General features: G+C 34.6%; 2 protein-coding genes across 2 annotated transcripts; both read right to left on the bottom strand.

Annotated features, from left to right (window-relative positions):
- Positions 1 to 9489: 9489 nt before the first annotated feature.
- LOC132062149 (uncharacterized) lies at positions 9490 to 10251 on the bottom strand. The gene is made up of 2 exons (XM_059454781.1): positions 10021 to 10251; positions 9490 to 9934 (listed from the first exon to the last, which is right to left on the bottom strand). The coding sequence occupies exons 1-2, from the start codon at positions 10176 to 10178 to the stop codon at positions 9490 to 9492; spliced, it is 603 nt and encodes a 200-aa protein (XP_059310764.1). The 5' UTR covers positions 10179 to 10251.
- A 203-nt stretch (positions 10252 to 10454) lies between these two features.
- Positions 10455 to 11632, bottom strand: LOC132062743 (uncharacterized). The gene is made up of 2 exons (XM_059455251.1): positions 10839 to 11632; positions 10455 to 10764 (listed from the first exon to the last, which is right to left on the bottom strand). The coding sequence occupies exons 1-2, from the start codon at positions 11006 to 11008 to the stop codon at positions 10545 to 10547; spliced, it is 390 nt and encodes a 129-aa protein (XP_059311234.1). The 5' UTR covers positions 11009 to 11632; the 3' UTR covers positions 10455 to 10544.
- Between the last annotated feature and the right edge of the window lie 9986 nt (positions 11633 to 21618).

Here is a 21618-nt window from a genome sequence, read left to right as displayed (position 1 = left end):
ACGAAGGTTCGATTTTTTTAGTACTATTATTTATTTCGCAAACTGTTACATACATATATATAATTTAAAATATACCATTGGAATGAAATGAAGTTAGTTAAAGAGAGCTGAATGTTATCCTATCAACGATCCCAACTTATTTGTGATGCGTGAAATTTGACAATTTGGAATTTGGAGTCCTGTTTGCCAAAATGAATCTTGACAATCTTTTGATTCCTAAGTTTAGCATTAGCTAGAGTTAATACCCAAAAATTCGCCTAAACTATCCACGGTCTATTAGTTTAATACTTAATAAATTATGAGGTGTTACTGTTATCCTAAACTATAACATTTTTAATCTAAAAACCTTCACTGTCAAGTGGCAAGGAGAGTAGTCTCACTATCTTTATAGTGTGATAGGCCAGAAATAGGTCAAAAAACATCCATATGGCATTTTACATTATTTTTTTTAAAAAAAAAAAAAAAACTTCTGGTAATCTCAATTAAAAAGTCATAACTCATAATGCGCACAACATTTATTTTAATTATGTTTTAATATTCAAACTTTTCAATTAGATTTATTCTTATTAAGTAAATTTTTGTTCTAATTCACAATTAGGTTTATTTTTATTGCTTAATTTTTATATTTTATCGTTATTTTAAAAATATGAGTTTAATTTTCAACTGAATACATTGTTATAAAAAGAACTATTGAATTTTGAAGAAGAAGCAAAAGAAATCCATAGACGTAAATAATCCAAGATGAAAGAACAAATAAGAAAAAAAATTGTTTTATGCTTTAATAATGTACAACGTTTTTTTGTTAATTTTTTAGTATTACTATTATTTTTTGAGTTATTTTTTAAGTTGAGCCTATTGTTATGATAAAATTCAGTCGTAATTGTTAACTAGATTTATTTTTTTCAGACTATTTTATTTTTACGTTACTTACTTTAAGGTAGTGGGCTTCGATTAGTTATTTTAAGTATGGTGTGAATGAATGTAGGGTATAAAAAGAGACAAACTCATTATGCAGATTGTAGAGACAGATTCAAGAGATATCTTTCACTGCCAATAATAATTTTTTTTAAAAAGGAGATATGAAAAAATGTATGATATGTTGTTTGTGGAAACCATAAAATGATGTGCACATTGAATATTCTAAATTGAATAATTTAATAATTAAGTACACACAAAGCAACAAATTAAGCCTTCATCAATGGAGGCGAAATTTGGATATGAAGTTTATGAGTTTAGAATTCTAGTTTTTTTAAATTTATGTGGAATTGGATATGGTAATAACTGATCATATGTTATGTTGAAATTTTCAATATCTTCATTAATATTTGAAGATTGTACACTTCATTTCAAAAGTTTTTGCAAATTATGTCACAAAACTCTTGAAAATATTAGATAAAGAAAAAATAACAATTATCGAAGTCGTGAACAAACAACAAATTAAGAGTTGGCTAACCTAATAACATTGTAGTCTTGATTACTTCTTCTTACTCCACATGAAATATCAACGAACAGCGGGAACATCTTTGTTAATGCGTAAAGGAGGATAGCTGAAGCTACAGTACTATATATTGAGAAAAAAACGTGGACATAGATTCAAGACTACTCGCTTTCACAGTGCTGACCTATGATTGTATATTCTCTTGAAGATTAACTAAGGGTATCTGCAAGTAATTCAGTACTTATTCACTAATTATACAAATTAGAAAATCTTCAAAATGGCTGGCATTGCCAACTAACCTAACCGTCCAAGATAAAAATATAAAAGGGACTATTATATCACACTCGTTCTCTCATGTGTGAGAACCAAATAATTGGACACTTGACCCCTTAGGAGACATTAACTAGCTAGTCTATTTTTCAAAGAAAAACAGATCAAATATTAAAAAATCCAATTGATTTTGTAGTATAGTGGCACCACTATCCTGCTAGTCAAATGCAAATCCGGCATTAAATATAATCCGCTCTATCTGAATACTTTTGTAAACGAAAATTTTCAAAACGAACCTACCAGTCTTCAACCCCTTGATTCACATGGGTCTTAGGGTTTGATTATAACTTCGAATTCACATTAGTAGATTTTAGCCATCATTCTATATTGTTATTATTGAAGGGTTTGTTGTTACGAATTAATTATCAAGCGGAAAAAAGAATGAACACACAATGAAATAAGATTTGGTTAGCTTGGTTTGACGTACTATTTCATCACCTTCTATCTCTCTAAATTAATGAAAACGGCCACCTTGGTGGTTTTAATTTAATTAAGTCTTCTTAGACTTAATACTCGTATTACTTAACATATCATAAAATACAGCATTAATTACAAAAGGTCTATTGACCATAAAAATAAAATTGATTATTATTTTATGACAGTTGCTTACTTGCTTGTTGAACTATTATAGTTTTTAAAATTAATATATAAGCCTCCATTTCACACTCTTTTTCTCTCCCTTGTATTAATAACAAAATAAGCTTGCCACGCCCCTTAATTGTTGGCTTTTATTTAACTTTTGCTGTAGACTTTATAATATATATATTAAAATATGACAACATACAGCATGACATAATCAGAAACGTATATAGACCAAATAAGTAACATTGCTTATTAATTACTCCTGTAACACACTTAAGTTGTTAAACTACTACTATAGTATTCTTGACGGAAATTAAATGGGGGATTTATTAATCGGGATTGCTATACAGATTTGGTCTCGTTCTGTGGACGACCATGAACATGGAGAAAACTCTAAGTGTTTCTTGAGTTTTTCATAAGGTAATCATTGCAAAAAAAAAATTGTTATTCAGTCATGCAAGAGGTACTTTTTCCCTTGATTATACAGTAATTTGGCTTCATAAGAGTGAAAGCTCTAACATTTACTTGACTCAAACAAAATGTTGAGGGATATCCCTCTTTCAATTTTTCTCTTATTTTTGTGAGAACTTGTGAAAGAAACATGATAAAAGATTTACTGGTTTTTTTTTTCCATCCTGTGTTGTCAGATATTCATGTTGGAGCCCGATTAATTTGAAATATTTAGTTAACTTTGTAATTTTGATAAAGTTCGAGAACCTGGCATAACACATTTAATATATAAGTTTTTTTTTTTTTTTTTTTAACATCCTTGGATATATCTAACTAAGAAATAATGGATTTCTAATATAAACTCAAACCAGAATTTCGTCTTTGGTTGGCAATCTCTAATCTTGCGTCCTTCTTACCCTAATCTATAAATAAAATGCTTTAACTTGCGCTTTCTTTTTCAAGAGAAAAGGACAAAGAAGTAATTAAACGAGTCAAAGAAGAAACTATAAAATGCACGACCGTTCAATTACTTTATCATTTTAATTAATTTTATCATTTGATTCTGAAGAGACCCACACGTACGTAGAAATTTCGAAAAAAGCAACATAAGATGGTGATTTCCACTGCTCCACAAATGAAAGAAGTAAGAAGCTGCATGTCATCTAAAACTTAAGGTGTTATGCAGAAGGAATACACATGCTTTAATTTGTGGAAAGGTCCAAAATTAATTTCGCGGCCCATGTACTATTATTCAATAGTATTTTCCTTTGTTATATTTTGTGGTCCATTTATACTTTTTGTATCAGCAATTTGTCTCGTTAACCTTGTCACTGACAAACTACAGCATGAAATAAGAGACTTCACACGTTCAAATTTTTTGATAAAAAAAGCTGAAATTCACCCAACAAATTTAACTTGGGTTTAGAATTACCCTGAAGTTGAAACTTCATAATTAGGAGCAAAAGCAAAAACGAGACTTTTTTTCTAACTGCAAGAGTAATATTAGACCAAAAGTCTAATGAAAAATAATATTATCCAACATAGAATAGTACTTGAGCAAATTTGACCTTTTCCTCGTTAATCTATTTTGGTTTTACGATTTTGTTGTCTTAAGTTACACTTCACGCTAGGGTTGTACAATGAAAACCGACAAACCGCACCAAACCGACAAACCGAACCAAACCTAAAAAAAAAAAAAACCCGAGAGTAGTGGTTTGTTTGGTTTGGTTTGGTGTTGGATAAAAAAATCCGATCATAATAGGTTTGGTTTTGTTTTAACTAAAAAAAGTCAAACCGAGACCAAACCGATCCGATTATATATATACAATTTATAAATATTTTTATACATATATAATTTATAAATACGTGTATAACTTTATCACTTTTAAGCATTGATTAGTCAGCTTCGTTCGTGATGCAATCCGTTTAAGAATTGGTACCACATCCGATTGTATAATTAATTCTTTTTTGGCAATTAAAAGAGACTTTTTCATTACAAATAGCTACTGTTGACCAATGTCAAAACACTAATATGGCAGAACAGCCTAGCAGTGATCAAAACTAGCCTTTATCACATCAAAACAACTCAAACAATAAACAAAACTAGTAGACTAAGGGTAGAAAATCGGCTCATCAAATTTTTTTGTGAGTGTTGTCCGTCGGGAACCTCTAACAAACACCTCTTGTATGATCCTCCTTGTAAGTATTTGTGGTGTATAATTAATTCTTAATGCTAAGTTTGAGTTATAATCTTTTTGTTCATTTAGCGATAGGCTTTTTAAGTAAATGTTTAAAAGCTAACAAACTCATTTTACGGAACAATATTGAAGTTGTTAGTTACTACATTCTGTTTGATTGTTATAGTTATACATCACATGCATGTTCTATACTTATTTGATTCAATTGTTATGAATTTTTTATTTAATGAGTCAATGAATTCACCACACATTTTTCATTTTACATATTTAGAAATAGAAGGGTAACATGCTTATATTTGGTCAAGCAAATGCTATTATAAGATGCTTCGTATTGAACCAAAAAAAAAAAAAACCCCGAAAAAACCCGACTAACTTGAAAAATCCGAGAAAAACCAACCGTGAAAAACTCGACTTTTGTTGGTTTGGTTTGGTTTGTCGATTTAAAACCCCGATACAATTGGTTTGGTTTGGTATTTGAAAAATCCGAACCAACTCGGTCCATATACACCCCTACTTCTCGCTGTCACCTTAACTCATTACCAATCGTGTAACAATGCTTTCTAGTAATTGTCAATATAATAGCGAGACTTTAATTCAGACTTCTCTGTCTATTTTTTTAATACTATTTTAAAATGTGACACCTATCTCTTTCTTTTCTTTTCTTTTTTTTATCTTTTGTTCCGCAACAAAGTACGTTTTGGTATCATGTGATATGGAATACTATATAACGTATGTACACGTTGACCCTCAAACCATGGGAGATCACTCCATTAAAAGATTACAAAAAGAGAAGTTATGAACAATCAACAAATAAAAAATTGAAAGATTCCAAAGTGATGAAACCGAATAAGAATGGCGAGAAAGAAAATAAAGAGCAAGTGAAACCGAGTAAGATTATTGGACTGACACGTCACTGATTGAATAGACAAATATAAGTACGGATCAACCTTGAATCTTGAGTCCATGTGCTTTGAGAAATGAATTTCTGACAAAAAAGAATAAGAAAAACGTGCTATTGATTGCAGGGATAAAGCTGTGTATCGGAGGACATCAAAACACACTCTGCGGACTAGAAAAAAAAAATTAGTGTTCCTTCCTATCCAGAGATTTTAATCACTAAAAGTTGTTCGGAATAAATGATGTTTCACAAAATTAAGAAAATCTTTAATTTTTTTTTTTTCAAATTTGTCCTTGACATATTCTTATATCCCCACAATAATTATGTCAACCTAAGAAGAAAAGAAAAACATAATTAAGGATATATAAGTCAAACACCCTCTTAATTTTTAGGAATTAGTGAATTCCTTAATCTCTTAAAATCTCATTTATTTTGAACCCTTGTAGTACATTATTGCAAATCAAATAATTATTCTTTAGCTTTCACAAGTATAAGTGAAATTACAAGTCAATTACTCCTATTAATTATAATTAAGAGTAATAAACATTACTGCTATAAAGACATATTTATATGTTTTTATGTGTTTTATTTTATGTATCGGTGTTTAATTTGGTACGAAGTTAATATAGAAACAAACATCTTTTGTACATATCGGAAGTATTCATATATATAATTTTTGTTACTAAACATATCATTATTTCTATGGAGCATATTATTATGGATAAAATACATAGTAAAATAAATAATTTTTTAAATAGAGAAAGGTATCTTTCACTTTGCGCTCTAACCGAGAAACGAATTGGCAACAGTTTCTTCGAAGCCTTTCCCTGGTCATTGAATATCCATCTCAGAATTGGTATGGATGAGGGAAATCTAAACATTTAATTAAAATAAAGCAATGTAATGATTCTTACAGATGTTCACGCAATATAATTTTCTCTCAGTGCTTTGAATATCTAACTTATTTATTATGGTGATGATATGTAGCTTAAAGCAAAAAATGAGGATACATAGTAGTCGATTTCAATTGATTTGGAATTGAGGATGGTGGTTGTTGTTGTTTGGAATGTTAAAGTGAAAAAAATTGAATGTAACCAAGCGAGGAGCAGAATTAAAAGAGGAGAGTATAATATAAAATTGAAGGGATAGATTATGTAATTAATGCTACGGTGCGAATCCAAGCTAGATATATTTTTGAGTGAAATTAAGGAAGGGGGATAGGTTGTGTTTGGCCTTAGCTGGATAAGGGGGTACAAATTTATCCTAGCTTAGATAAATTTACCCACTAAATTTAACTTGGGTTTAGAATTACCCTCAAGTTGAAACTTCATAATTAGGAGCAAAAGCAAAAACGAGACTTTTTTTTCTAACTGCAAGAGTAATATTAGACCAAAAGTCTAATGAAAAATAATATTATCCAACATAGAATAGTACTTGAGCAAATTTGACCTTTTTCTCGTTAATCTATTTTGGTTTTACGATTTTATTGTCTTAAGTTACACTTCAAGCTGTCACTTTAACTCATTACCAATCGTGTAACAGTGCTGTCTAATAATTGTTAACTCATTACCAATCGTGTAACAACGCTTTCTAATAATTGTCAATATAATAGCGAGACTTTAATTCAGACTTCTCTGTTTATTTTTTTAATACCATTTTAAAATGTGACACCTATCTCTTTCTTTTCTTTTCTTTGTTTTATCTTTTGTTCCGCAACAAAGTACGTTTTGGTATCATGTGATATGGAATAGTACGTTTTGGTATCATGTGATATGGAATACTATATAACTTATGTACACGTTGACCCTCAAACCATGGGAGATCACTCCTTTAAAAGTTTATAAAAAGAGAGGTTCTGAACAATTAACAAATAAAAAATTGAAAGATTCCAAAGTGATGAAACCGAATAAGAATGGCGAGAAAGAAAATAAAGAGCAAGTGAAACCGAGTAAGATTATAGGACTGACACGTCACTGATTGAATAGACAAATATAGGTACGGATCAGCCTTGAATCTTGAGTCCATGTGCTTTGAGAAATGAATTTCTCACAAAAAAGAATAAGAAAAACGTGCTATTGATTGCAGGGGTAAAGCTGTGGGCTCCGGAACCAAAATGACAAAAAAAAAAAAAAACATTTTAAACTAAAATACCCCAATAAAAAAAATATTACCAAACTACTTTTAGCCCAGTAATTTATTGCGCTAAAGCAGTTAACGGGGACGGCTCCGTTAACGGCTATAGCGCAGTAATTTACTGCGCTATAGTGTGCGTCTTTTTTTTACACACACACACACACACACACACAACCCTTCTTCCATTACACTTTTTAACGTACTTTGACCACACATTAATCACACACACACAACCACAAACTTCAATATTTTATATAGAACCACTACTTATTTTTGTGCAATTAATAAGGTAGGATCAATACACACACACACACACACACAATACACAAAAGTTCACACACACACACACACACATGGCCGTTTTAGTGGTTGAAAAGTGCTCGAACGCCATTTTCGTTTGAAGGCTCTCGGTGTCATTAGCTTGAAGTTCTTTACGAATACTTAAACTTTTTCATTAATAATTAATCAAAAGTTAGTCAAAATGGCAACATTCATACAAAAAAAAAACTTAATTAAATTGCATCATTCATAAAATAATAGAAATCACAGATAAAACACACACACACACACACACACACACACACACACACACACACACACACACACACACACACACACACACACATAATAGAAAAGAGGAAAGGCAATATAAATAATAAAAAGATAAATAGAAAATTGGGAGGGCCGAAAAGGGAATTAATACAAAGGAAGTAAAAAGCGCAAAGAAAAATAGGAGTCGAAAAATGTTCAAGATAGATTCAAACTTGTGTCAGCCAGCCGTGGCACCTTTGTCTAATTTATGATTGGGGGTGGCAGGATCAAATATTTAACCTAATTTAAGCAAATTACAACATAAGTATATAAAAAATTTATTAATCGAGAGGGTGCCATGCCACCCCCACCCTAAAGGGTGGATCCGCCTCTGCTTCCACCGCGAGATGTAGTTTGACCACCATGCCGTAAGGGACACTTGCGCTTATCATGACCAACATAATTGCAAAATGAGCATTTTCGAGTGTATCTCCCCGGTGGAACATCCATTTCATTATGAATATGCGAGTATGCATTCTTTCTGAATTTACGGATAAATGCTTTATTTGCAACCATTGAAAATGGATACAGTGGCCAATAACACTCACTACCAAGTGGGTAGAACCTTCCAAAGATACGTTCTTGTATAATTTTCAACTGTATATTCCTCAGCCATGTACGGGAGGCGTTCTTTCCCATTGCGATAAAACACTTGAAGGCATGAGAACATGGCATGTGATATGATTGCCACTTGCCGCATGTGCATGTTCTTGGAATCTCACAAATTGTGTGGACGTTACCTCCTTTACCTTGGTGCACACTTGTTGTGAGTTCAAATATGCGCTCTGCAGTTGTACTTCATCCGGTCATGTTTCTGAGCCTTATATTTGTGGTACTCGAACAACGCTTGTGACTCGGTTTTGGCATCCATCTTAGACCTTCTTCTTACATGTGCTTTGGCCTCTTTTGATCTATTGACGAACCGCTCCACAACCTCGCTTAAAAGTCATTCTCACCATTACGGTGACGGGTAGTCCCCGTGCGATTTCAACAAGCCATTGAACGACTCGGAGTACATTTTTGTTGTCGCATACCCCATCGCCTACCTTCATCCCGGTGTAATGTCCATTTGTCTTTATCAATTACATTCAACCAAAGAAGGCTTCCTCATTCGCCCACCTAATAATGTCCATCTGCGCAAAAGTTAAACTTCTTCTCCCGATGCTCACAGTTGTGCCGCCCACATCCAATTGCAAAAGTCTTTGGGGTTCGATATGCCTTTTGGAAGTTTGCCTTCAAATGCCTTAAACAATAACGATGGTAGGCAAAGGGTAGCTGCCACCCCTGCAAATTGAACATATTGTGCAATATGCCAGCATTTCTGTCTGATATCACACATATTCCCATGCGATCCTTAATAACGTATTGCCTTAAGTAGTCCAAAAACATACCCCACGTACTAATGCTCTCATTAGTCCAAGAATCGCAAAATCTAGAGGGAATATAGCTCCATTTGCATCTATTCCAACTGCTATTAGCAGCTTTATGTCATACTTCCCGTACACATGTGTTCCATCTATTGATATTACATGCCGACAATGAGCAAAACCATCAATGCATGATTTGAATGCCCAAAACACAAAATCAAAAATATTACCGAGCACACCAGGCTTCGATTTGAGCTTCCATTCAACAACAGTACCATGATTGAAGTGTTGTAGAGCCGCCATGTATCTCCGCAACTTCTTGAAAGAGCCCTCCCAATTGCCGTAGACTATCTCATGTGCACGCCTACGCCCAAGATACGCCTTCCTCCTAGTAACAGTTTTGCTATATACTTTCAGGACGGCTGTAATACAATCTTTAATAGGGAACCTGAAAAAAGTTGAAATATCGACATATAACAACGAGGAACATTATATTAACACCAAAAATAAAATAAACATAGGCGAAGGGGATACCTTGAGTTTTTTCCAATGTCGCCAACTAATACACGAGCAATCATATTAGTACCTAGATTGCAATGATCATCTGGGAGGTCACCCATATCACAAGTGTGCTTTGTGTAGAACTTTGAAATAGTCCACATCTTTTCAGTAGTTTCCTTACCACGGAGCATTCATTCGCAGCCTTGATATTTTCGCTTGCAGACCAATCGCCAAAGTTTTCGTGTGGAATCATCAACTTTAAACTCCCTCATCCCCTGAATGCAATAAATCTTAACAGCCCTTTTCAATGATTTTTTCGAGCCGAAAATCATGCCTTTTTCAATATGAGCCTTTTGTTTTAAAACATCCACTGGCTCTTTCTACAAACTTTGCCGAATATGATCATCATCCTCAGTAAAGACAAAGACATCTGGGCGACCTTGAAGATGATCAAGATAGGAGATCTCATCGAAATGCCACTGAATCGGGGTCGACTCTTGCTGTTGAAATTGGCTTTGCGGCTGAACCGGAGTTGACTCTTGCTGTTCAAATGGTTGCTATGAATTCAGTTCCTCCTGGTGTGCCGAACTGTTCATCATGTCTTGCAACAGTTCTACTTGATATTGAGGATTAGTTCCAACCTCAATCTCATCGTCACTTTCCTCCGCATTAGGTATTTCCTCACTATCGCTGGATGATGTCACTATATAATTCGGATAATCCGGACCATCCATAGCAGGTCTTTGCCTATAATTTGGTGCAACCACCACATTCTCCCTACATAAGAAATTAGAGTATTTTAACTACTACACATCAAATAACACTATTGATGTTAAAAAAAATAGACGTACCGATAGTAATCAACTGCACCGAAACTTGAGGAAGGACCATCGCTTTGAGTTGTTGGATAGGCTGAGGATGTTCCAACCTGATTCATCCATCCCGATTGAGGAGACCGTCCGATATGATCCATATCAGGTGTATAACCCCTAAATAATATAATCGACATCATTAGTAGCATTCAAGTGCCACTACACATAATAATAATAATAATAATAATAATAATAATAATAATAATAATAATAATAATAATAATAATATTGTAAAAAATGAATATTTACCACTGCCCATCAAATTGCTGACTTAAACTATCCAAAGGCATTTGGCTAGTCAAAATGTTTTCATAAGTACTCATGTCAGGGTAATTGTGTTGATAAGTAGGTTCCGCTTGAGTGACTTCGGCCTGAATTATAGACGGGGCTTCTCGACGAGGTCTATTTCGGGCTTCCCGAGGAGCCCTAGCCATGAATTCAAGTCGATTAATGGGGACCTTCTCTATATACATTTCAAGAACGTTTAAAGTTATGCATTGCCTATAATCATAAGGCGCCTTCAAATAATCGGTCAAAGAACCATCGTCTTGAATGTACCACTGTCCATAACTAGTTACACCTTGCGTCGTAAATGACATTGGATATTTTCCAATTATATTTAGATCAAAATCACTTCTACTAACTTGTACTCTATTATACAAGGCTTGGAGTAGTTTTGAGAATTTTAAGTCAAGTGGAAACTTAACATGGTATTTTGGGGGAGAATCATAGCGCAAATTATTTTCCTCGAATATAATTTGTCCGTCCCAGAATAAAGAAACTCTAATTCTTGGAACATCTGCCATATTTTGAATAATTTAGGAGGAATACAAAATGCAAAAACTGGATGAAACTTAAAAAAATTTCCCTTATACGAAATCGGTGTTAATAAGATTTGAAGTTTGAATATAGAACCAACGCATGCATGCAATTAGTGTGTCTTGCAGTGTTACGCCAAATCAAATTAAGTACGGAGTGTTGCATAACGCATGAATTAACCGCGCTATGTCAGGTCTCGGTAGAATAGCGCGGTAAATTACTGCGTTATTCTGTCACAACGCAAGAAATATTACGTTATGATAGTATAACGCAGTATTTTACTGCGCTATACCGCTGCAGTATATTGTCACCTCAACTGTCAAAAAGAAAAACGTCATAATTCGAATTAAACTTTAAGTGTTGTTATATAACGTAATTTGACGAATAGTTGTTACCAACCACCCAATATTCCACACAAAATTGAGTTACTATGTCATTTTTTGACCAATTTAGAGATATTAGTCGTGTTATATCGTTCACTCCAAAAACATATTTGAAACAATGGGTAGGACACAACGAACTAGATGATGATTATTTTCATTACTCAAATAACCCTAACGACAGATTCAATCGAGAGTACAATAATAAAATGAGAGAGGAGTGGGATTGGCGTGTTAGGGAGGCTGCAGCACTGGAGCACAAGTTAACGTCAGTAGGGCTGAAACGCCCAAAAAAACGTGCTATGTCAATGCCTCGCAGAACTCCACAATAGTTTAATTTTGCTCTTAATTGTTTTCGCGAAGAGAACAATCGGATGCAAATACGTTACCATAGGTAGAATATGGTATACATGGTAGCACAAGCTTTAGATCCAAGTGGGATTCGGACTGTGAAATGTCCGATGAAGGTTAATATTGTTCTTATAATAAGGTAAGTAGGTAGGGTCATAAAGACCCTCTCCCTCCCCCCCCCCCCAGGGTACTTGGGGGTTTGCAACTATATAAGTAGTCCTTTCTTTTGTTATTAGACTACACCATATTCAATGTCGAGTAGTAGAAACTCAACTCGGTCTTTACTCCTTTCAAAAGAACCAAATAGTAGTGATGATGAGAGTTCAAATCATAGCAGTTTTTCGAGCGATGCCAGTGATTGCAAACTAGATGAGCTAAATTCCCACCTTTTTATGGAGTGTAATGATGATTTCTGCAGTGTGAAATATTCAGATCCGCGAAAATATTATTGCGGTTTATGCCGAGAATGGTCACATCGGGTTACCGAATCAGAACGTCTTGTTCGTGACTTGGAAAATCTCAACGCTCCAATACCAACAAGGTACTCCTTAACCATGCCTCAAGTAGGTCCAGAAACTTGCGAGCTTGCCGTGCAAAGGATTAGAAAAGAAAACAACAGAATCTTGGCAAGACGATGTAGATTTTACATGCTAAAGTTGGCCGAAGAACAAGCATCATCAACCGGTAGAGAACTAACTGCTACTGAAAAAAGATGTGTCTTAAGAAACCGCCAATATTTTTCTGAGGACGATATTGAGGACTTGTACTCTGATGATGATTAAGAATGTTGTGATTTTAGTTTTAAGTTTAATTTATGATGATGCTGTTATTTTGAAGAATATTAGTATGTTAAGTATTTTCATCTACTCAAGGTTATGAATGATGCAATTTAATTAAGTTTTTTTTTTTTTGTATGAATGCTGCCATTTTGACTAACTTTTGATTAATTATTAATGAACAAGTTTAAGTATTCGTAAAGAACTTCAAGCTAATGACACCGAGCCTTCAAACGAAAATGGCGTTTGAGCACTTTTCAACCACTAAAACGGCCATCCGAACTTTAGTGTATCCTTGATGTATTGATCCTACCTTATTAATCGCACAAAAATAAGTAGGGTTCTATATAAAATATTAAAGTTTCGGGGTCCCGAAGCATGATTAATCTATGGTCAAAGTACGTTAAAAAGTGTAATGGAAGAAGGGTTAACCAAAAGGGCCGGAAAAAAAAAGACGCACACTATAGCGCAGTAAATTACTGCGCTAAAGGTAGTTTGGTAACATTTTTTTTTTGTTGGTTTTTTTGGGGTCATTTTGGTTCCGGACTCTAAAGATGTGTATCGGAGGACATCAAAACACTCTCTGCGGATTAGAAAAAAAAAATTAGTGTTCCTTCCTATCCAAATAATTGAGGTTTTAATCACTAAAAGTTGCTCGGAATAAATGATGTTTCACAAAATCAAGAAAATCTTTAATTTTCTTTTTCAAATTTGCCCTTGACATATTCTTATATCCTCACAATAATTATTTCAACCTAAGAAGAAAAGAAAAACATAATTAAGGATATATAAGTCAAACACCCTCTTAATTTTTAGGAATTAGTGAATTCCTTAATCTCTTAAAATCTCAATTATTTGGAACCGTTGTAGTACATTATTGCAAATCAAATAATTCTTCTTTAGCTTTCACAAGTAAAAGCGAAATTACAAGTTAATTACTCCTATTAATTATAATTAAGAGTAATAAACTGTAGAAAATAGAATAGTTGTTATGCTTGTACATCTAGTCAGCAGTGCATTAGAGGGTTGTACATGATTTGTTATGTTGATTAGTTAGGTAGTTAGTGAGTTAATTGTTATTAAAGATAAATGTATATATATAGATGATGTAATACTCATTACAGATGGTTGAATAGAATACCCCACAAATATTTCTCTCTCTATTACTCACCATCATCTCTCTCTTTCTCTATAACCGATATTCACCATTGTTGCCCAAGCTCGAGCTCTCAATTTCAACATAGTATCAGAGCGGTTCATTATCGATCCGTAACAAGGAGCGAGACAGGGTTAGAGAAGTGAAATCGGTGAAGAAAGATAGATCAAATTCAACCAAATTCAATTTCCCAATTTTCTGTCATTCCTTTTGTTTTAAAAAGGGTGATATATGATATTCTGATTGAAAATCGATATCGAAACCCTAGAATCGAGTCGGTTTATCTTAAATTTGCACTTATACAGTATCCTGATTGAAAATCGATATCGAAACCCTAGAATCGAGTCGGTTCATCTTAAATTTGTCCTCATTGTACAAATTTACACTCAATTTTGTAAGAGACTGGTAATTTCTTGATAGCTAATATGGCGAATCTCGAACAATTTGAAGCAAATATGGACAAGCCAACAGAGATACATCCTCGACATCCACTCTATCTGCACCCAGCTGATACTTCGGGTAGCATTTTAATTACTCAAAGAATTAACGGGTATTGATGACTACTTGATATGGAGCAAATTTATGATTAATGCGTTATTAGCTAAGAATAAAATAGGTTTTATCTCTGGAAAATGTGTAAAAACTCTATTCAAAGGTGATTTAAAATATGAGTGGGAAAGGTGTAATGCTTTCGTATTAGCATGGATTATGAACACCATGTCCAAGGAATTGGCATGTGGGATGGTTCATTCATCAAATGCGGGCCGCTAAGATCGGAAGGATTTAAGAGAAAGATATGAAAAGAAAGATTTGACTAGGATATATCAAGTTCATCAGGAAATTAGTCACACTGTTCAGGGGAATATGTCTATATCTGAATATTTTGCAAAATTGAAAACTGCTTGGGAAAACTATTCAGCCTTATAACCTATTCCACAATGTTGTGACAAGGTAAAAGACTATGTTGATCACATAGAACAGCAAAGGTTGGTACAATTTTTGATGGGATTAAGTGAGACTTATAGTCAGGCTAGAAGTCAAATCCTAATGACAGTACCACCATCATCCTTGAATCAAGCATATGGGTTATTGATACAAGATGAGAGTCAGAGGATGCAATCAAACATGGCTTCTAATGCTTTACAGGCTATGGGGAAGATGAACATGAATGACATTGTAGCCTTAGCAGCAGGACAATATGGAAAGTTTAAGAAATATGGAAATGGTGAGGGGTACTGCAGCCATTGTCATAGAAATGGTCATACTGAAAAGGTGTGTTACAGGTTGGTTGGTTACCCACTTGGACGCAACTTGTACAATCCTAAAGGAGATGATAAGAATTCCAAGCAAAGAGGGAATGGTAATTACAGAGGTCAACCAGGAGACCAAAGAACATGGAAGGACTAATAATGGAAGAAACTATCTGGACAATGGTAGACTTCACAATGGTTCTGCATATAATCCTAGACCTTATAATGCCAACTATGGGAATGCCTTTACTGACCACAGAGCACAAATTAACTCTAGGGTAAACAATGGTGCAAATCTTGAATTTAATCAATTTGAGCATGGACAGGGTCATAGTCACACACAGACAGGAACCAGTTATGAATGTCAACAGCCATCTTTTCCACATAGCCACTACAATGCTCCTATGTTCTCCCCTCAAAAATATCAAGAGATTTTGCAAAGACTTGATAGGGATGCCAAGCAGCCTGAGATGGCATCAAACATGGCAGGTATACATGCTCATTCTCCTACTTGCATTTGTAGTTGTTTTACTGCAGTTAATACCACTCAGTACTGGATAGTTGATACAGGGGCCACGAATCATATGGCTTGTAGTTTGGATCTGATTAACCATCCAACACCTGTTCCTCCTTCTAATTCCACTAAAGTCCATCTTCCAAATGGTAACTATTTACATATTACTCATACTGGCTCTTCAACTATATCTGAGTTTTTTAAACTTGATAATGTTCTGTATATTCCAAACTTTCAGTATAACCTCCTTTCCATCTCAAAGTAGACTAGAGAATTGAATTGTTGTGCCTCATTTTACCCTGATCTATGTATATTCCAGGATCTTTGCAATGGTAAGGTGAGGGGGATTGGTAGGGTACAAGGTGGTCTCTACATCCTTGACACCAGTACCACATCATCACCACCATTTGCCAGGGCACTATCTTCTTAAGCTATAGTTCCATATGACCACACTATTCCAAATTCTACTTCTCCTGCAAACGCAAACTGCCATCAATCAAAGATTGATATATGGCACCAAAGAATGGGTCATGCCCCACTTCAAGTTCTGAAACAAATTCCTTCAATGAAGAATCTGTTGATAAATAAAAGGTCTTCCACTTGTACAGTCTGTCCTTTATCAAGGCAAACTAGATTTCCTTTTCCAGATAATATCAAAAGGTCTGTACTTCCCTTTGAAATTGTGCACATGGATGTATGGGGCCCATATAGACAATGTACCTATCATGGTTTTAGATATTTTCTCACAGTATTGGATGACTTTTCTAGAATGACCTGGATTTACTTGATGAAATTCAAAAGTGATGTTTATGTTTTGATAAAATAATTCCTTATGATGGTTCAGACTCAATTTTCCACTTCTGTCAAAATACTCAGAACTGATAATGGCTTAGAGCTCTTTAATACTCAATGCAATCAGTTACTTAGTTCTTTAGGTATTATTCACCAAAGTTCTTGTGTCCATACACCACAACAAAATGGTGTTGCTAAAAGAAAGCACTGACACCTACTTGAGATGGGAAGGGCACTCAGATTTCAAGCTCATGCTCCTTTGAAATTCTGGGGTGATTGCATATTAACGGCTGCCTATCTCATAAATAGACTACCCTCCACTGTATTAAATGGAAAATCTCCTTATGAGATGTTTCATCATCAGCCACCTTCTTTGGATCATGTTAGAGTTTTTGGATGTCTCTGTTATGCTACCAAATCTGCTTACTCAGACAAATTTTCATCTATGTCCATCCCTGGTGTATTCCTTATATATTCTAATACACAAAAGAGTTACAAAGTGTATGATATTGCATCTGATGTTGTTATAGTAAGTAGGGATGTCTCCTTCAAAGAACATATTTTTCCTTTCCAGTATCCAAAAGATTATTTCCTGCACTCACCTTTCAATTCTGCAGTCCCTTTTAGTCCTATCTCAGATAAATCTACTTCGCCTGTTTGTCCATTATTTGATGATCAAGATCCAACTTGTTCTACTCTTTTACCTGCTTCTACTTCCACTGTTCCCCCTACACAGGGTTCTTTCACATCTTCAAGTCCTACTACTTTTAACACCACACAGCCTCTGCCCTATATTCCCTCTTCTGATAATCCCACTCCTTCACAGCCTACCTCTTCTCATCCATCTATCATTCAGCCTAGCAGAAAGTCCCAAAGAGTTGTCAAAGCTCCTGCTTAGTTAAATGACTTTCATCATCAATCCTCTATTCCTTATCCTATCTCAAATTATGTTTCTTATGATTTCATTTTAGCTAGCCACAAAGCATTCTTGTCTTCTACCACCATTCCTGAACCTACAACTTTTGCACAAGCTACCCAAGAATTGGATCCAAGCTATGAAGCTTGAGATACAAGCCCTTTGTGACAATAAAACCTGGGAGGTGGTTGACTTACTTGCTGGTAAAACACCTATAGGGTGCAAATGGGTGTATAAGTTCTCTTGAAAGATACAAAGCTCATTTAGTGGCCAAGGGTTTTACTCAATAGGAGGGTTTAGATTTTCATGATACATTCTCCCCTGTTGTGAAAATGGTTACTGTCAGGTGTGTTATAGCCTTGGCTGCCCAGTATTCTTGGCCTCTTAGTTAAATGGATGTCTATAATGCCTTTTTACAAGGTGATCTTTCAGAAGAGGTATACATGGTTCTCCCATAGGGTTTTAGTAGCCAGGGGGAGTCACAACAGTCCAAAGTGTGTAGGCTACACAAATCCCTATATGGACTAAAACAAGCTAGTAGGCAATGGAACCTTAAACTTACTTCTGCTCTTATGAATTCCGGATACTCTCAAAGTAAACTGGATCACTCTTTGTTCACAAAGAAACATGGTACTGACATTGTTATTATATTAGTGTATGTGGATGACCTCAATTACGGGAAGCGGTTTCTCTAATTCAATAAGCAAAAGACACACTTAACTCCGAATTTCAAGATGAAAGACTTGGGAGATTTGAAATACTTCCTAGAATAGAATTTGCAAGATCAAACAAAGGAATATTAATGAATCGAGAGGAAATATGCATTGAGTCAAAAGGCGTAATGTGGTTTAGGGGGAGCCAAGCCAGTTTCTACTCCTCTTGAACAAAACAAGAAACTAACAAGTGCTGAACTGGACAGACTGCTGAGATCACAAGGAATTAAAGTAGAAAAAGATGAAGTGCTACTTGATAAATCTGGCTTTCAGAGGTTGATAGGTAGACTATTGTACTTAGTTATGACAAAACCAGACATCTCATTTTATCAGACAAGAACCGAGTCAATTTATGCATGAACCCAAGGAGTCTCACTGGGATGCAGCACTGCATGTTGTGAGATACATAAAACAGCTACCAGTCTTGTAGACATCGATGAGTGAAAGAATATTTCAAATGAAATCAAGTTGCTTCCGTGATGCAGATTGGGCATCATGCTCAATGAAAGATCGATGACGGGTATTGTGTGAAGTTAGGTGATTCTCTAATATCATGGAAATCAAAAAACGATCAACTGGTCTCGAAGTACAAAATTGGAATCGAATACGTATATGGCGAGTGGACGAGTTGTCCGAATTAGTGTGGATACATGGGTTATTGTTAGAACTGGATTGCAGATTAAGCAGTCGATGAGATTGTTTTGTGATAATAAAGTTGCTCTATAGATAGCTTCCAATCCAATGTACCACGAGAGAACAAAGCACATAGAGATTGATTGTCACTTTATCCGGGAAAAAAATCAACAAGGTTTGATTCAAACTTCACATGTCAAGACTGGAGATCAAACTGCTGATATACGGACTAAAGGCTTGGGGAAGGCTCAGCATGATTTTTTGATCAACAAGTTAGGGATGGTGAACATATTCCACCACCTAACTTGAGGGGGAGTGTAGAAAATAGAATAGCTGTTATGCTTGTACATCTAGTCAGCAATGCATTAGAGGGTTGTACATAATTTGTTATGTTGATTAGTTAGGTAGTTAGTGAGTTAATTGTTATTAAAGATAAGTGTATATATATAGATGATGTAATACTCATTACAGATGGTTGAATAGAATACCCCCCAAATATTTCTCTCTCTATTACTCACCATCGTCTCTCTCTCTATAATCGATATTCACCATTGTTGCCCAAGCTCGAGCTCTCAATTTCAACATAAACATTATTTCTATAAAGACATATTTATATGTTTTTATGTGTTTTATTTTATGTATCGGTGTTTAACTTGATACGAAGTTAATATAGAAACAAACAGCTTTTGTACATATCGGAAGTATTCATATATATAATTTTCAATACTAAACATATCATTATTTGTATGGAGCATATTATCATGGATAACATATATACTAAAATAAATAATTTTTTAAATAGAGAAAGGTCTCTTTCACTTTGCGCTCTAACCGAGAAACGAATTGGCAACAGTTTCTTCGAAGGCTTTCCCTGGTCATCGAACATCCATCTCAGAATTGGTATGGACGAGGAGAATCTAAATATTTAATTAAAATAAAGCAATGCAATGATTCTTACAGATGTTCACGCAATATGATTTTCGCTCAGTGATTTGAATATCTAACTTATTTATTATGGTGATGATATGTACTAGCTTAAAGCAAAAAATGAGGATACATAGTAGTCGATTTCAATTTATTTGGAATTGAGGATGGTTGTTGTTGTTGTTTTGAATGTTAAAGTGATAAAAAAAAAAATGAATGTAACCAAGCGGGGAGCAGAATTAAAAGAGGAGAGTATAATATAAAATTGAAGGGATAGAATATGTAATTATTGGTACGGTGTGAATCCTAGCTAGATATATTTTTGAGTGAAATTAAGGAAGGGGGATAGATTGTGTTTGGCCTTAGCTGGATAAGGCGATACAAATTAAATGCGCCCCCCACCTTACGAGTGAAAGAGCACCTAGCTAGTAGAAAACCAAACACCCCCAGTGCTTATATATATGTGCCCACTCCTATCAATAACGGATCCAGGATTTTCACTCAGGGATTTGAAAAAAAAAAAACAAAAGTTAAATATAAAAAATAATGTTCTTGATGGGACTCAAACCTAGGATGCTAGAGACAATTTTGAACACCCTGGACCGCCTGAGCTAACCTCTTACATATGTTCAGAGTGTTCAAAAGTTAATATATGTACATAAACATAGAAAATCTATTCTATACATACACCGTTAACTTTTTGCTGAGGGTGTTCGCCACACCTCCACTTAAATCCGCCCTAACTCTTATGTAAAGTTCCTCACAGAAACTAAAGGAGTATTCACTAGCTACTTATTTCCAAACATTAGCTGATTGCTTAAGAGTGTGAAAGAGAGGAGTTTTTTAGTAAGAGTAAGAGAAGGACAGAGTGGGAAAAGAGATAATGAGAGCAGAATCAGGTGATGATTCAACCTTCAATTGGTCATCAGATTCATCATTAACAATATCATCCTCATTTGATCAAGAGGAAGTTACAATGAGGCCTTTGTTGGCATTGAACCATGTTTCCTATGTTTGCAAGTCAGTTCCCAAAAGTGTGGAATTCTATGTGGAAGTTCTTGGGTTTCTTCTTTCGAATTTGAAGGAGCTTGGTATGTTTGTTAATTTGTCGTTCTCCATGTGAATTGATACACTGTTCAATTAAGTTGACTTAATTTGGTCTCAAAACAGTTCAATTACACTCATGAAATAGAATAATTAATTTCCTTTTTGCTATTTTTATAGGTTGTTCAATCACGGAATTGGAATACATTTATTAGGAAAAAAAGATGCACCGTCAAAGAAGGGGAAAATAAATCCAAAAGACAACCACATTTCATTCCAGTGCTCAGATATGAACCTTATAATTCAGAGATTAGATGATATGAAATTGAGTATGTTACACCTACTATGAAGGATGCACTGCACCAAAAGAGGCTTTTAGCGGCAATACATTTTCCTTTTAGCGGCAATATTTATTGCCGCAAAGACATTTACCAGCAATTGATTAAATGTCATTAGATCTAAGGTCGCTAAAGCTTTTAGCGGCATTTATG

Source organism: Lycium ferocissimum, chromosome 7 (assembly GCF_029784015.1).
Source record: "Lycium ferocissimum isolate CSIRO_LF1 chromosome 7, AGI_CSIRO_Lferr_CH_V1, whole genome shotgun sequence".
NCBI classification, from domain to species: domain Eukaryota; kingdom Viridiplantae; phylum Streptophyta; class Magnoliopsida; order Solanales; family Solanaceae; genus Lycium; species Lycium ferocissimum.
Note: the sequence above shows the minus strand (reverse complement) of the source record. Positions and strands in the feature narration are given on the sequence as shown.